Genomic DNA, 18,488 nt, shown 5'->3' with positions numbered 1-18,488 from the left:
CATGAGGTCTACTGGTGGTTATGAGATCTACTAGTGGTCATGAGGTCTACTAGTGGTCATGAGGTCTACTGGTGGTTATGAGATCTACTGGTGGTCAAGAGGTCTACTGGTGGTCATGAGGTCTACTGGTGGTTATTAAATCTACTGTGGTCATGAGGTCTACTAGTGGTCATGAGGTCTACTAGTGGTCATGAGGTCTACTGTTGTTTATGAGATCTACTGTGGTCATGAGGTCTACTGGTGGTTATGAGATCTACTAGTGGTCATGAGGTCTACTAGTGGTCATGAGGTCTACTGGTGGTTATGAGATCTACTGGTGGTCAAGAGGTCTACTGGTGGTCATGAGGTCTACTGGTGGTTATTAAATCTACTGTGGTCATGAGGTCTACTAGTGGTCATGAGGTCTACTAGTGGTCATGAGGTCTACTGTTGTTTATGAGATCTACTGTGGTCATGAGGTCTACTGGTGGTTATGAGATCTACTGGTGGTTATAAGACCTACTGGTGGTCATGAGGTCTACTAGTGGTTATGAGATCTACTGGTGGTTATGAGATTTACTGGTGGTCATGAAAACTACTTGTGGTTATAAGACCTACTGGTGGTCATGAGGTCTACTAGTGGTTATGAGATCTACTGGTGGTCATGAGGTCTACTAGTGGTCATGAGGTCTACTGGTGGTTATTAAATCTACTGTGGTCATGAGGTCTACTAGTGGTCATGAGGTCTACTAGTGGTCATGAGGTCTACTGTTGTTTATGAGATCTACTGTGGTCATGAGGTCTACTGGTGGTTATGAGATCTACTAGTGGTCATGAGGTCTACTAGTGGTCATGAGGTCTACTGGTGGTTATGAGATCTACTGGTGGTCAAGAGGTCTACTGGTGGTCATGAGGTCTACTGGTGGTTATTAAATCTACTGTGGTCATGAGGTCTACTAGTGGTCATGAGGTCTACTAGTGGTCATGAGGTCTACTCTTGTTTATGAGATCTACTGTGGTCATGAGGTCTACTGGTGGTTATGAGATCTACTGGTGGTTATAAGACCTACTGGTGGTCATGAGGTCTACTAGTGGTTATGAGATCTACTGGTGGTTATGAGATTTACTGGTGGTCATGAAAACTACTTGTGGTTATAAGACCTACTGGTGGTCATGAGGTCTACTAGTGGTTATGAGATCTACTGGTGGTCATGAGGTCTACTAGTGGTCATGAGGTCTACTGGTGGTTATGAAATCTACCGGTGGTCACGAGGTCTACTGGTTGTTATGAGATCTACTGGTGGTCATGAGGTCTACTAGTGGTTATGAGATTTACTGGTGGTCATGAGGTCTACTGGTGGTTATGAGATCTACTGGTGGTCTTGAGGTCTACTGGTGGTTATGAGATCTACTGGTGGTCATGAAAACTACTTGTGGTTATAAGACCTACTGGTGGTCATGAGGTCTACTAGTGGTCATGAGGTCTACTGGTGGTTATGAGATCTACCGGTGGTCACGAGGTCTACTGGTTGTTATGAGATCTACTGGTGGTCATGAGGTCTGCTAGTGGTTATGAGATTTACTGGTGGTCATGAGGTCTACTGGTGGTTATGAGATCTACTGGTGGTCATGAGAACTACTGGTGGTCATGAAAACTACTTGTGGTTATAAGACCTACTGGTGGTCATGAGGTCTACTAGTGGTTAAGAGATCTACTGGTGGTCATGAGGTCTACTGCTGGTTATGAGATCTACTGGTGGTCATGAGAACTACTGGTGGTCATGAGAACTACTGGTGGTCATGAAAACTACTTGTGGTTATAAGACCTACTGGTGGTCATGAGGTCTACTAGTGGTTAAGAGATCTACTGGTGGTCATGAGGTCTACTGGTGGTCATGAGATCTACTGGTGGTTAGGAGATCTACTGAACGCTGGGAACTACAGGAGTTGTTGGGTGCCCAGAACTGATCTAGGATACCCAGATCAGTTTATACCAGGAAGCTGCCTGCCTCCTGTAACTGGACATAATGTATCAGCCACAGTTAGAGGGATAATCAGAAAAATAAGCATATAAAAAAAAATGAATATCAAAATGCCCCGTCCTCCAAGATCTAGTCTGTTATAACCTTATGGGGGGGGGGGGCAGAAACCACAGGCTTTATCCCTGCCCTATGTCACCTACTTAAACATCTCCGTAATTGAGAAGGAAAACTATTGAAATATTTTAGCAGCACTTTGTTAAAGAAACATAGAAAAATTATTTGAAAAACAGAAAAAATAATTTAAAAAACAGACAGCTTTTCCTCTTCTTCTTCTTCTTTTCTATGTTTATGAAGGGCAAAACTAGAAATGGAGATCCAAACCACCAGGATCACTTCCATATACAATAAATTTAGCTCATAAACATTGTTGTTCTCTCTCCACTATGATCACATGAGCAGAGGTGGGTCTCCTTGGTTGCTCCTCCTTCCATCCTTACAGTTGCACCCTCGAGGGGAAGGTCATGCCATTTTTTGGGAAAGGGATGGTGTTCACTGAAGGTGTCCCAGATCCACAGTATAAAAATACCTGAACCTTGTCTCAGCTTTTTGACTTATGACCCCGATTTCCATCAAAAGGAATAAACTTTTTATATCCATCGTTATTGAACGTTAAGTCTTTTTCTTGGAGAGATTTTAACTTTTTTCCACCACCGTGAGCATGGGTCAAATATTGACATCCCGTTCCAGATCTGTAAGAACACCGTCCGTAGCACACGTTTGAACGTCAAGTTCTCCCAGTGGTTTCTCCGAGACCACACAACAGTTACCCCCGGGGTCTCTAGCATCTTCCCCTATAACTGTGCTCACTCAAGTGTGGAACAGGGAGATATTGAAAGTTTTTTGGCTTGGATCGAGTGAGATTCATCAGCCAGGGCAAACATACGGTGACGGCACCAGTGTGGCGGGTTTACTTTGCCCATAAAATTTAAACTTCCTGGCAGAAGAATTAGTTAAGCAGTGAAAAAGTCTAGTTGGTTTTCTTGGCCAAGTCATGGGGCGACCACATGCAATTATCACTCAAGAGAAGAAAGAGCAATAAACTCAGCTGCTGCAGACCGTAAATCAGGAGTAAAAAGTTCCTTTGCCAGCTCTTCTCGGCAAATTCCTCCATGTGTGATGTTGGATTCTTCTGTCTCTACAGAAAGGACACGAAGGGCCAGGCGGAAAGTGACTGAGCATATCCTATATCTCGCCATCCATTCTGGCCATATAGTAACTATACTACTACAAAAACGTGAACTATAAAAATATATATTATCGGGACTTGTCGGAGGTGTGGGATATCAAATATTCTAAATTCGCTTTCCTCCAGTAGGATGAGAAGACAAGAATGGCCTTATATATTAGACTTGCTTCCTTAAGGGTTCTACTAGAGATGAGTAGGCTGGATTGGAACAAACCAATTTTGACCCAAATTTTCCAAAAATGTTGGGTTTGCCGACCACCAATCACTTTTAGGTCCCAGAGTATAATAATGCGATGCCCAGGGGAGGTGTGGAAACATAATAAACACTTAAACTTACCTCTCTTCACCTCTCCTGGGCTCGCATGTGGCAATCGGGGGTCTCTTGAGGTCCATCTCCTGGTAGACATCATGAGCCCCAGGGCTGAGGCCTCAAAAGTCAAGTGGGGCAAGCCAATGTTATGACGTGTTAAAATGCTGTGACCACTAGGACCAGATCCCAAGCCTGTGACATCACCTAAGAGACCAGAAAAGAACCCCCCACTCAGGGTGACCTGTCGAATCGTCTTCATAATAAGTGTGCCATAAAGTAGAGGCCATGATTTTGGAAGATTATTGGGTCAAAGTCAGTATTATAGCTTATGGCACAATTTCCAGTATCCTCCATGATGTTTTGGTCAGTCCCGATGCCATTCATGGTGACGCCTGAGCCAAAAACACATTGCCAGGAATTTAACCAGGAGAATTTAGACAAGCTTAGAGAGACTTCTATCATTGTGTTCTGAAACATGGATCCACCACCATAATCCTGAGGCCAAACATGAGTCCATGCAATGATAGCACAAGGGGTCACCAACTCCAAAGAAATGTCATATGGAGCATCCACGGGAAAGGTCACGTCAACAGATTTTTGAGATACAGAAGGTGTCCCATTATAAGAATTCAGGCCACATAAGACAACAATAACTGGAGACCGAGGCTTCAACAATGAGGCAACCATTGCCGGAAGTTGCCGGAAGGTGAGGTGTTGCCCCAATGTGTCAGCTCACAATCACAAGCTGCTACCATGGAATCCGGCCTAGGTCTTGGTTGTCAGATATTAGCTCGCTATTGGTGCAGTCTTACCTGTAAGTCTCCTTTCTGTGGGAGCCTCGGGGACAGTTCAGGGTGCGGGGTAAGTAGGATTATAACTAAGGTGATCAGATTTTTGAGGCCTCACATAGTATTGCAGTTCTATGCTAGGATCAGGTGCCCGGTGGTCAGGTGGTCTAGATCAGGGGTCCCCCATCACCATTGAGGTTATTTTACCGGTCCACGGAGTGGTGGGTTAGCCTCAGTCTCAGTCAGGTGCCGCCCGCCTATAACCCCGGCCTTGCCAGGTCTTGCTTGAAGCCAGTCCCTGGTGCAAGAAACCATTGTAGACCACGGGTGTAGATGAAGAATTTGCTATACGTACCGTACCTGCCTATGTCACTTTTATTATTTACTGTAATTTTTACGTGACCTTTGACAATTTCTCCATAAAGTGTAATACTGCGATGTCTGCCATGTGCGGGATCTCCGTGCACATGAGGCGGTGGCCGAACCCTCCGCTTCTACATGACTGTATAGATCGGTGCCATAAGGTAATGATTAGCCCTGGCAGTAGGAGTCTGCATCAGTCACCGCTGTGCTGGGAACTTATTTCATGAGGTTTTGGATGTACAAAGGCTTTTGTAGAAAGGATCGGCCAGGAGTGAATATTTTTGGGTTCCAGAAACCACAAGTGAAATCTCTGTGAGCCATCGGTGGTTCATAGATGAGAAATAGCTGGGACATCACAGGACAGACTCGGGGGATACTGAAGCCTAGAAGGTCCCCTAAATGTCCAGACCTGACCTGACATTGGAGGATACCATGTGCTGTGCTCTCTGATGGTGTCCCCAATATACTGCCATATAGTCTAGAAAAACCCATTGCAAACTGTATGAGCACCACAAAGTGTTCTGCCCAAAAAAACAATGCCATACATTGGTTAAATACAGTGCAGCGCCCACCATGCACTGCAGAAACATGACGTACAGTGTCTAAGTAACAGCGCCATACCATGCCAGCAAACACCGCAATGTAGTGCTCACGTAATAACAGCATACAGGGGAAAAATAACAGCTACATTACGAAAAGGGAAGCTAATAACAGTACTATGTGTTGGCAGAATAATACTGCTATACAGTGTCTGAATAATACTGCAATGTGATGGCAGAATAATACTGCTATACAGTGTCTGAATTATACTGCAATGTGATGGCAGAATAATACTGCTATACAGTGTCTGAATAATACTGCAATGTGATGGCAGAATAATACTGCTATACAGTGTCTGAATAATACTGCAATGTGATGGCAGAATAATACTGCTATACTGTGTCTGAATAATACTGCTACACGGTTTCTGAATAATACTGCAGCATCTGAATAATACTGCTACACAGTGCCTGAATAATACTGCAGCATCTGAATAATACTGCTACACAGTGCCTGAATAATACTGCAGCATCTGAATAATACTGCTACACAGTGTCTAAATAATACTGCTACACAGTTTCTTAATAATACTGCAGCATCTGAATAATAATGATGTGCAGTGTCTGAATAATACTATTATACAGTGTCTAACTAATACTGCTACATAGTGTCTAATACTGCTGTACAGTGTCTGAATAATACTGTTATACAGTGTATAACTAATACTGCTACACAGTGTCTGAATAATACTGGTAAACAGTGTCTAAATAATACTGCAATGTGATGATTGAATAATACTACAATGCAATGTCTAAAAATACTGCTGTATAGTGTCTGAATAATATTACTATGTGATATATGAAAAATACTACCATACAATCTCTAAAGAATACTGATATACAGTGTATGAATATTATTGCTATACAATGTCTGAATGATACTGCAGTGTCCGAATAATAGTGCTATGTGATGTCTAAATATTACTACTATGCAGTGTCCAAATAATACTGCCATGCCATGTTTAAATAATACTGCTACACAGTGTCTGAATAATACTGCAGCATCTGGATAATACTGCTATACAGTGTATGAATAATACTGTTATATAGTGTCTAATACTGCTACATAGTGTCTAATACTGTTACACAGTGTCTGAATAATACTGCAATGTGATGTCTGAATAATACTACCATATGATGTCTAAATAATACAACTATGTAGTGTCTGAATAGTGCTGCTATATAATGACTAAATAATACTGCTACTGCATGTCTGAATAATACTGCTATATGATATCTTGATAATATTGTAATACAATGTCTAAATAATGCTTGTGTTTGTTCTGTGTGTCAGTAACATGTCAGTAACGTGTCAGTAACGTGTCATGGCTTCTTGTGATGTCATCAGTAATGTTTTTCATGTAAATAACCAGACTTATTCATTTGTAGCTTGCAGACGGTGTGAGTGGCTCCGCCATAATAAACATGTCCTCCTCTCACTGCAGCCTCCATGTATGTATGATCTATGTGTGATGTGTCTGTACCTGCATGTCACCGCACAGACGCAGCACTGCACCCTGGATACACAGCCTGCGGGGGAGGGGCATAGCATGTATACAGGACAAGAGAAGTGCTACTGTGCACTGTCCATATATACAGAGTAAGAGAAGTGGTACTGTGCAGTGTCCATATATACAGAGTAAGAGAAGTGGTACTGTGCACTGTCCATATATACAGAGTAAGAGAAGTGGTACTGTGCACTGTCCATATATACAGAGTAAGAGAAGTGGTACTGTGCACTGTCCATATGTACAAAGTAAGAGAAGTGCTACTGTGCAGTGTCCATATATACAGGACAAGAGAAGTGGTACTGTGCACTGTCCATATATACAGGATAAGAGAAGTAGTACTGTGCACTGTCCATATATACAGGATAAGAGAAGTGGTACTGTGCACTGTCCATATATACAGGATAAGAGAAGTAGTACTGTGCACTGTCCATATATACAGTATAAGAGAAGTGGTACTGTGCAGTGTCCATATATACAGAGTAAGAGAAGTGGTACTGTGCAGTGTCCATATATACAGAGTAAGAGAAGTGGTACTGTGCACTGTCCATATATACAGAGTAAGAGAAGTGGTACTGTGCAGTGTCCATATATACAGAGTAAGAGAAGTGCTACTGTGCACTGTCCATATATACAGTATAAGAGAAGTGGTACTGTGCAGTGTCCATATATACAGAGTAAGAGAAGTGGTACTGTGCAGTGTCCATATATACAGAGTAAGAGAAGTGGTACTGTGCACTGTCCATATATACAGAGTAAGAGAAGTGGTACTGTGCACTGTCCATATATACAGAGTAAGAGAAGTGGTACTGTGCACTGTCCATATATACAGAGTAAGAGAAGTGGTACTGTGCACTTTCCATATATACAGAGTAAGAGAAGTGGTACTGTGCAGTGTCCATATATACAGAGTAAGAGAAGTGGTACTGTGCAGTGTCTATATATACAGAGTAAGAGAAGTGGTACTGTGCACTGCCCATATATACAGAGTAAGAGAAGTGGTACTGTGCAGTGTCCATATATACAGAGTAAGAGAAGTAGTACTGTGCACTGTCCATATATACAGGATAAGAGAAGTGGTACTGTGCACTGTCCATATATACAGGATAAGAGAAGTAGTACTGTGCACTGTCCATATATACAGTATAAGAGAAGTGGTACTGTGCAGTGTCCATATATACAGAGTAAGAGAAGTGGTACTGTGCACTGTCTATATATACAGAGTAAGAGAAGTGGTACTGTGCACTGTCCATATATACAGAGTAAGAGAAGTGGAACTGTGCAGTGTCCATATATACAGAGTAAGAGAAGTGGTACTGTGCACTGTCCATATATACAGAGTAAGAGAAGTGGTACTGTGCAGTGTCCATATATACAGAGTAAGAGAAGTGCTACTGTGCACTGTCCATATATACAGTATAAGAGAAGTGGTACTGTGCAGTGTCCATATATACAGAGTAAGAGAAGTGGTACTGTGCAGTGTCCATATATACAGAGTAAGAGAAGTGGTACTGTGCACTGTCCATATATACAGAGTAAGAGAAGTGGTACTGTGCACTGTCCATATATACAGAGTAAGAGAAGTGGTACTGTGCACTGTCCATATATACAGAGTAAGAGAAGTGGTACTGTGCAGTGTCCATATATACAGAGTAAGAGAAGTGGTACTGTGCACTGCCCATATATACAGTATAAGAGAAGTGGTACTGTGCAGTGCAGTGTCCATATATACAGAGTAAGAGAAGTGGTACTGTGCAGTGTCCATATATACAGAGTAAGAGAAGTGGTACTGTGCACTGTCCATATATACAGAGTAAGAGAAGTGGTACTGTGCAGTGTCCATATATACAGAGTAAGAGAAGTGCTACTGTGCACTGTCCATATATACAGTATAAGAGAAGTGGTACTGTGCAGTGTCCATATATACAGAGTAAGAGAAGTGGTACTGTGCAGTGTCCATATATACAGAGTAAGAGAAGTGGTACTGTGCACTGTCCATATATACAGAGTAAGAGAAGTGGTACTGTGCACTGTCCATATATACAGAGTAAGAGAAGTGGTACTGTGCAGTGTCCATATACTGTTAGATGACATATGTAATACACATTGCACACGCCATGTCCTGGCCTTACGTGTCAGTCGTGCAGTGTAGCAGGTAGTAAAGTGCTGCAGTGACTATTTGGTCAGAACATGTGCTGTTATATAGGGGCCCCGGGACCCCCTTATTAGGGGTGACAGATGCCACTTATAGCTGCGCATTACTTTGAAGTTCCTTTATAGGAGAAGTCGGTGGAAAACGCTGCCCCTGCTGGGAGAAGACGAGAGCGCTTTATATGGGGTCATGTGGCGTCAGGGCCCCTGGGACAGTACAGTACAGGGACAGCCCCATCAGCTAAACTCATCATCCATGTGACCGCCTGGTGGGGGCGTAGTACTGACTGCTTACAGGAGCCGGGACCAAACCTCACAGGCTTAGATACACCGCACAGTATCACACAGGAGAGACTTAGATGTACAGGATATTATCACACATGATAGGCTTAGATACACATATGATACCGTGACTCAGCAGTACAGTATCACACAGGATTAGATACACTGACTCAGCAGTACCGTATCACACAGGATTAGATACACTGGCTCAGCAGTACAGTATCACACAGGATTAGATACACTGGCTCAGCAGTACAGTATCACACAGGATTAGATACACTGGCTCAGCAGTACAGTATCACACAGGATTAGATACACTGGCTCAGCAGTACAGTATCACACAGGATTAGATACACTGGCTCAGCAGTACAGTATCGCACAGGATTAGATACACTGGCTCAGCAGTACAGTATCACACAGGATTAGATACACTAACTCAGCAGTACAGTATCGCACAGGATTAGATACACTGGCTCAGCAGTACAGTATCACACAGGATTAGATACACTGGCTCAGCAGTACAGTATCACACAGGATTAGATACACTGGCTCAGCAGTACAGTATCACACAGGATTAGATACACTGGCTCAGCAGTACAGTATCACACAGGATTAGATACACTGGCTCAGCAGTACAGTATCACACAGGATTAGATACACTGGCTCAGCAGTACAGTATCACACAGGATTAGATACACTGGCTCAGCAGTACAGTATCACACAGGATTAGATACACTGGCTCAGCAGTACAGTATCACACAGGATTAGATACACTGGCTCAGCAGTACAGTATCACACAGGATTAGATACACTGGCTCAGCAGTACAGTATCACACAGGATTAGATACACTGGCTCAGCAGTACAGTATCACACAGGATTAGATACACTGGCTCAGCAGTACAGTATCACACAGGATTAGATACACTGGCTCAGCAGTACAGTATCACACAGGATTAGATACACTGGCTCAGCAGTACAGTATCACACAGGATTAGATACACTGGCTCAGCAGTACAGTATCACACAGGATTAGATACACTGGCTCAGCAGTACAGTATCACACAGGATTAGATACACTGGCTCAGCAGTACAGTATCACACAGGATTAGATACACTAACTCAGCAGTACAGTATCACACAGGATTAGATACACTAACTCAGCAGTACAGTATCGCACAGGATTAGATACACTGACTCAGCAGTACAGTATCAGACAGGATTAGATACACTGGCTCAGCAGTACAGTATCAGACAGGATTAGATACACTGGCTCAGCAGTACAGTATCACACAGGATTAGATACACTGGCTCACAGTGTCACATTATTAGAGTCACCCTATAGTGCAGTATCACCCAGGCTCAGATACATAGGCTCTGCCACAGTCAGGCTCAGTGAGTCTTCACAATGGGTTGTTCAGTTAGATTTGCGTCCTCTGTATATATTTTGTCCCCATGAATTGATGCAGATTTGGCAGTGATTGGTGTAGGACATCGCACAGATTTGCTGTTATTTGCCTATTAGATGCCATATTATGCTGCTCTGCTTCATGCACTGGCTGGGGGGCTGCATGTATGGGGTGGGGGTCGGGGGCCGGATGGGTCTCATCATCTAACCTGCTTCTCTTGTCTTATGGCTGCAGAAGATCCTCTGGGTAAGTCCCACATGTGGTGGACCTAAGCGGGCACCCTGCACCTCCTCTGCCCCCCACGCCTGGGGCTGGGGGATGACCCGCACCTCCTCTGCCCCCCACACCTGGGGCTGGCGGATAACCCGCACCTCCTCTGCCCCCCACGGCTGGGGGATGACCCGCACCTCCTCTGCCCCCCACACCTGGGGCTGGGGGATGACCCGCACCTCCTCTGCCCCCCACGCCTGGGGCTGGGGGATGACCCGCACCTCCTCTGCCCCCCACGCCTGGGGCTGGGGGATGACCCGCACCTCTGCTTCCCATGCCTGGGGCTGGGGGATGACCTGCACCTCCTCTGCCCCCCACACCTGGGGCTGGCGGATAACCCTGCACCTCCTCTGCCCCCCACGCCTGGGGCTGGGGGATGACCCGCACCTCCTCTGCCCCCCACACCTGGGGCTGGGGGATGACCCGCACCTCTGCTTCCCATGCCTGGGGCTGGGGGATGACCTGCACCTCCTCTGCCCCCCACACCTGGGGCTGGCGGATAACCCGCACCTCCTCTGCCCCCCACGGCTGGGGGATGACCCGCACCTCCTCTGCCCCCCACACCTGGGGCTGGGGGATGACCCGCACCTCCTCTGCCCCCCACGCCTGGGGCTGGGGGATGACCCGCACCTCCTCTGCCCCCCACGCCTGGGGCTGGGGGAATGACCCGCACCTCCTCTGCCCCCCACGCCTGGGGCTGGGGGATGACCCGCACCTCCTCTGCCCCCCACGCCTGGGGCTGGGGGATGACCCGCACCTCCTCTGCCTCCCACACCTGGGGCTGGGGGATGACCCGCACCTCCTCTGCCGCCCACACCTGGGGCTGGGGGATGACCCGCACCTCCTCTGCCCCCCACGCCTGGGGCTGGGGGATAACCCTGCACCTCCTCTGCCCCCCACGCCTGGGGCTGGGGGATGACCCGCACCTCCTCTGCCCCCCACGCCTGGGGCTGGGGGATGACCCGCACCTCCTCTGCCCCCCACGCCTGAGGCTGGGGGATGACCCGCACCTCCTCTGCCCCCCACGCCTGGGGCTGGGGGATAACCCTGCACCTCCTCTGCCCCCCACGCCTGGGGCTGGGGGATGATGAATGTAATGTATGTGCAGGTCTCATTGAGAACAATGTCTGTTCAGGACGTTCATGGCCCCGTGCGGCTGGCTCTAGTCACAAATCCAATAATCCTCTATTAGGTTTTCTCCATGAGGTCAGTGTGATGGAATTCTGCGGATTACTAGGATAGACATCATTATTTGTACGAGCCATTCATGAATCCGCAGCAGAATCTGTGCAGAAATGTGGAATTACTGCCCGGCCTGTAATATTACCTGAAATGTGACCCTACATCCCCTGAGGTCAGGCTCTCCGGGCCGCCACCAAACACAGCGGTGACAGGGTTAATATTACTGCTGCTATAGTGCAGGGTCCTGCTGAGATACGTCATGGCGCAGTCTATATACAGGACTTACAGAGGGTCAGACATACGGACGTCTGGGAGATTGAGACCAGATATGTACAGACTATGATAATGCCCAATAGTTGGGGGTCCCATTGACGGAAGCCATGTCTGTCTCAGGGGTCCCCCGACCACTTCTTGTGGCCACATTGACGGAAGAGATGGCCAAGCATGTGCGGGTCTCACCATTCACTTCTATCTGCACATCTGTCTATTTCTGAGGTTCCCGTAGGGACTTGTGTATGGGTGGCCAGGACCCCCTGCACTGCATATGGGCAAAGGTGAGTGAAGATTGGAGTACCCCTTTAACTTTGCGGCAACTTTACCTTAGATATTTCCAAAAGGTTACCTATGCTTGTTTACAAAAGCAAGGAGAATATACTGTATATATATATATATATATATATATATATATATATATATATATATATTAGCATTTCCCGCGGCCCCCCCCCCCCCTGCATGACCCACTGGTGCGCTCCCTCCCGTCAACACTCCTACTCCCCCCCTTTTGCTCCCACACGCACTGCCCCCCTTCCTCTAGTCCCCTCCTCAATACCGACCCCAAACCTCCTGCGCCCCCAACGTCATGCGGCCCCCCTAGCCCCAAAGCTCCCCTTGCCACCACTCTGATGTGCCCCCTCTACTCCCGCATGGACCCTCCTTCCCACGGCTAAGGTAACAGTGCAGATTGACCCTGCATACTTACCGAATGTGCGCACCCAATACCATGCGCGTTGTCTCACACATGCGCCATGGTCCCCACAGTCCGGACTGCACCCACCGCACACCCGGCAGAGGCCGATGACTACAGTCAGCCGCCGGAGTCACAGAGCGGCACAGCCAATGTACACATCGGTTCCCACAAACCACAGCTGCATGTGGCCTTCTCTCCACCGGGTCGTATAGACACCATAGGCTGCCGCACGGACACTCTCCTTAACTCCGCCCCCATTGAGTGCTGCAATCCAATCAGCAAGCGGCCAAAGGGCCTGTGATGACATCATCTCAGGTCCTTCAGCCTACCGGGAACAGCATTTCGGCGTTAGCGGTCGGGCGGTGTGGCTACTTACCGGCTTAATACGTAGCTTATGTTTCATTCCAGGGTACAAGCTATGTATGTGCCAAATGTCAGGTAACTGCGTACAGCCGGTGTCGTGTGATTGGAGAACAAACATCCAAACATACAATCCCGCAAACACACAAACTTTATAATATTTATAATAATAATATATATAATATATAATACTATATATATATATATATATAATATATTTATACTATTAGTAGGATATATATATATATATATATATATATATATATATATATATATATATATATACAGTATATATGATAGGTATATAAATTAAATATAAATAGATTTTTTCATAAAGTAAAATATATCATTTTTTTAAATAAAAAATTGTGTTATTGTATCAAAATATTTACACAATTGATAAAAAAAAAAATATTGTGATTGAGACACCACATAACCTCAACACTACTCTGTACTGGCATCGCTCTAGAAACAATATCTATACAATCTATATACAATCTGTAATATTGGAAACAAATGGACATAAAAATTGGACATTTTAAAAATAAAAAAATATATGACTGGTGGAAAGGAGACTGGAAAAAAAAATCTATATCCACTACTGGCTTCATCTCCAAGGACCAAAACTGACCTTGGGTTACTCCAATGTAACAACATCTAATCTAATAGGATATGGCATTGCTTTGTGACCTGCACCGCCACCACCGGAGAATAAAGGGTCTACAGAACTGGTTGTCCTCAGCGCTCAACCCCGAATGGTGGCCACTCTGACCAACTCTGACTCCATTCAAGAAACCTAGGACGGGGAGACATTGCTAAACCAGTACTGTGGACCCTCCATTCCCCGACTTGGTCCCGGAGGTCGGGCTACTGGTTGCAAAGTGATGGCATACCCTATATCCCAATATTAGCCCTTGATAATGGTGGGAACCTTGACTAACAGGACAATGGTGACCTCGTGGCTGTGTTTGGCACGTGGCCGTGTATAGCGGGGCCGATGAATAATACTCTTTGGCTGTGTCTCCTTTTTCCATTTTACTATCAAATGGCCAAGTATTTATTCTGAAATTAAAATGTGCGGCTATATACTTAATAAGAATTTTACAGAACTCAATGCCGTTTCCACAACAAATGTCGCCTCCCAAATTATTCTGTCTGATGGGAACATAGATTAAATTTTCCAGTGTTGGTCGGACCGTCCATGCCTCGCTGAGGTGTGAACCTCTCCAGTTGCCAGCCCGGCGGGGACATGTGAAATTAATTACAAGCAGGTCACATTCCGGTAACGAACTATCAGGCCATCTAATACGGGGGGAATAAAATCACACGTCTTCTGCCAAGGTAGACACAAACATTGGGCGGGTCCGCACTCGCCGCCATGACCTTGACTTTCCCTGCATTTGTCATTGGGAAGAATGAAACATCTCGGTTGGCTGTTAGCGGCGGAGTAAAGTGTGAGTGTGAAGAACAGAGAACATTTTAGGTGATATAATCTCTTCGGGGATTACGCAGAGTCGTAGCCATGAAATATAATGATTTTATTCATCATGAAGGTGAAAACTATTACATAAATTCATATTCGGGATCGTTTTTAGCTGTTTGTCCGGTTAGGGTTGACCAAAAATTGAAGGCCAATTGGTTAGATGACCAATTTTGGAAACGCCTCGAGGCAGGTTCATTGGTGTGGTCAGAGGTCAAGTTTCGAGAGTAACCAATTTTTCCGTTTTTCCAGGAGGAGGAATTCATTGACTGGTGGAGCAAATTCTACGCGTCGATTGGGGAAATGGACAAGTGTGGAACTTACTTGGAGAAAGGCTTCGACACTCTTCAGGTAAGTGAGTTTTCTCTGAGAAGACGGTGGTGGGTTATACACTTGGGCGGTGAGGTCGTAGAGGATTGGCTAATAAATCTACTATTATAATTTGGGACCTTATGGGAGGTCTCTGATGTGGTCTTTGACTGTATCACGTACACATTGCAGTAAATTTTCTGCTTCACCAAATTTTAGAAGATCTAGGTCTATGGTGGAGAAATATATCTTTCTCTCTTGCTTAGTATGTTCGTTGGTGGGGTCCAACACCTGGCATCCCTGCTGGTCACTTTTTGAAGAGGCCTTGGTGCTCAGGAGAACACTACTGCCTTTTTGCAAAAACCAAATATGGTCCTATTCACTTATCAGTTTGTGAAGAAGAAGTGGCGCTCGCCAAAGTGTTATGGCCTCTTCAAAAAGATGATTTTTGGGAGTGTCCAGTGTTGGACCCCCAAAAATGTGATATTGAAAAGTTTTCTAGGGATAGGTTTTTTGCCTTCCCCTGGATCAACACTGTAGAGATTGTAGGGTTATAGGTTGAACTTGATGGACTCCAACCTCATTAACTATGTAACTGTGTAACTATTTAGGTCATCAATATTAAAATTCCAAAATAAACCTTTAAGGAGGACCTTTGACCACCTCCACCAACTACAATTTATTATATCCTTCAATAGACTTTGCTTCACTAATTTTGGCGCAGTCGGCATTTTCTCTCTAGTCGCCTCTGTTCCCCATCAGTTCTGATACCTTCATCCAATTTATGCTCTCTGTTGTCAGATGGGCGGTTCTGGGCGGAGCAGAAAGACAGGGACCGCCCACCTGACAGCAGACAGCATCATTATACTGAAAGTAACAGAATTAATCGCTCGGCAATGGTGAGGACCAGGGAGAAAATTCCAAGTGCACCAGAACCAGTGGGATGACACCCATTGAATTGAAGAGTTGGAGTTGGTAGAGGAGGTGAAGGGTCATCTTTGAATCCAGAACCATTATGCCAAATTGCCATCAATAATAGTCTCAAGATAAAACCAGAAGAGATGGGCAAGGAGATGCTGGGTGAGGACTTCTGTTCTCCAGTTTCTCACCAAAGTCCTAAACCTATTTCCAAGTTAATGTTGGCAGCCTTCAGTCTATGCTTTGTAATAATATGGTAATGGTTAGGCTGGTGTGGTGGGTTGGCCGCGATGTAGATACTGGATCATTAGGGGTCTACATTTTTGCTGGTGCTGTTTTTAGGGTGGTCAGTTTTGTATGCAAATAGATAGGCAACCACTTCTCTCCCTTGGCATTGCCTTCATGTAAGTTACATTCAAGTGAGATGTTGGCTGGGAGGACCAAAAATTCTGCATCCAATTCATTCTGTGAGGGATCCTAGAAGTTGGAACGCCCACCATTAACAATGTGATGGCCTAGCAATATGCCCAGACTTTATAAGATAAGGGAGTTCCCCTTTAATCCGAGAAACCGAGATTGGATATTTTTGTTTGGCATGTCTCTGTGCCTGGCAGATATCTTAGAAGGCTTCTCGATGACCCAAACAGAGCCTCCTGATTCCTAGTATTCCATCTGTATTATCTTATGATACTTGACCTTTGTGGTATTAATGTTGTGAAGAATTCCTACCAAGCGAAAGGATGCTGCTGAGATCACACAATAAATTAGAAAAATCTGGAGTGGTTTGGTTCTGCCATCATTTGTTTTGGCACCCGGGGCGGCTGCTGGACTACACCACTTGATAATTACATTATGGCTACCGGTGGAGAGCTGTCACCGGCACAGTCCATCCTGTTCTCTGGAAGCAATGCTACATTTTCTTGGCTTCCAAGACAAAAAAAATAACAGTCACCACTTCTTAAAGCATCAACAACACAGAGGCAAGAACAGTGTAAATTGTAACGCGGGCCGGGAGCCAAAATCCAGAGCATTAATATCAAATCAAAAATAAAACTGTCATTCAGACGAGACCAAAAAAAAAAAGAGTCCTCCACGGTCTCCGCGCTCTCTGCGGCCTCCAGTTCTTTCGTCTGTTGAAAATATCACAGAAGTGTCCAAGTCTTAGTTTATTAGATTCAGCCACGGAATCCATTGGAGATTCAATTCAATTTTATTTCATTTACGTTTTTTTTTTGCAAAAACATTTCAGAATCTGCAGTGCGAAAGCCAAGAGATAAAAGAAAACAAAGTCTAAATTTATCAGGTGTATGGAGAGGTGACGTATACGGAACAACCATAGTAGAAATCACCAAGACATTTGGGGATCTTAGTTCATAGATTTTTGTGTTCCATATCAGGGAGCCGCGGTGACCAGAACCGAAACTTTACTGAAACGTTACCGAAACGTTACCCTTACTTTGATCATCACCTTTAACGTTGCAGAGGATCTCAGCAGGACAATTTTTGTACTAGCCATATAGCCCCGTGCCCCTGTCCGGTGTTGATGCTGGTAATAGGGTATCGCTAATCTTGAAGCCATGGGTCAGGAAAAAAGTTATCGATCTTAATGTCAAGTGCCAGAGATAGCAAATTGCCGTCGGTGCCAGTGATTTACAGTTGAGTCCAGGATCAGGGTTATCCACCATTTTGGGAGATTGGTCGGTACGTTGCAGGCTTCCAAGTATATTTTTGGAAACTTACAATGTACTGGTGTATAAAGGTATATCTCTATATACCAGTATGATATGGGCATGTGATCCAAAAATATCTTCTATTTCAGAATGGTTGAAAACAGTGTACGTCCGTGCGACGTCCGTTACAAAAACACCCTACACGTTACAAAGCCGCTTTTGTATTGTTTTGGGAATAAGACCTTAAGGGCAAGTTCACATGGAGTTTTTTGGTCAGGGTTTTGAGGCGGAATTCGCCTCAAAACCCTGACTAAAGAGATGACTCCCATTGAAAACGGCTCCTTGCATTTCAGTGCATCGGCTTTCAATCGCGGCTACTCGGTTTTTGGATTGGAACTCTACCTCAGGTTCCCATCCAAAAGACCCCATGTGAACTTACCCTTAGGCTGGGTTCATACCTGTGTTGGAGACACGTTTCCAGACAGGAGACTCCTGCACGAAGGACATTTTTCTCCAGTGTTTTCGGTTTTGGACCCAAACGATGGAGAGTCCAGCACTGGGGTCAACCTAGCGTAAGAGTCTTCATGCTACATCATAGTCTATAACAGTCCCTGGTGGGAACCCTGAAGGGTCTTCAAAAAATTTTTGCAACTCTGTGAAGAATTTATGTTGCTTTTGCACATAGTCGCCTTCCTTTGGGATCAGACTAGTCAC

General features: G+C 45.2%; 1 protein-coding gene across 2 annotated transcripts in view; it reads left to right on the top strand.

Annotated features, from left to right (window-relative positions):
- Positions 1-18,488, top strand: part of DYSF (dysferlin) — a 283,259-nt gene that overhangs the window by 238,799 nt on the left and 25,972 nt on the right. For both annotated transcript variants that reach the window (XM_075261820.1, XM_075261819.1), the window contains one exon: positions 15,130-15,228. In XM_075261820.1, the coding sequence (XP_075117921.1) occupies positions 15,130-15,228 (99 nt within the window). The remainder of the gene's footprint in view (positions 1-15,129; positions 15,229-18,488) is intronic.

This window comes from Leptodactylus fuscus, chromosome 1 (genome assembly GCF_031893055.1).
Source record: "Leptodactylus fuscus isolate aLepFus1 chromosome 1, aLepFus1.hap2, whole genome shotgun sequence".
In the NCBI taxonomy this organism is placed as follows: Eukaryota; Metazoa; Chordata; class Amphibia; order Anura; family Leptodactylidae; genus Leptodactylus; species Leptodactylus fuscus.
Note: the sequence above shows the minus strand (reverse complement) of the source record. Positions and strands in the feature narration are given on the sequence as shown.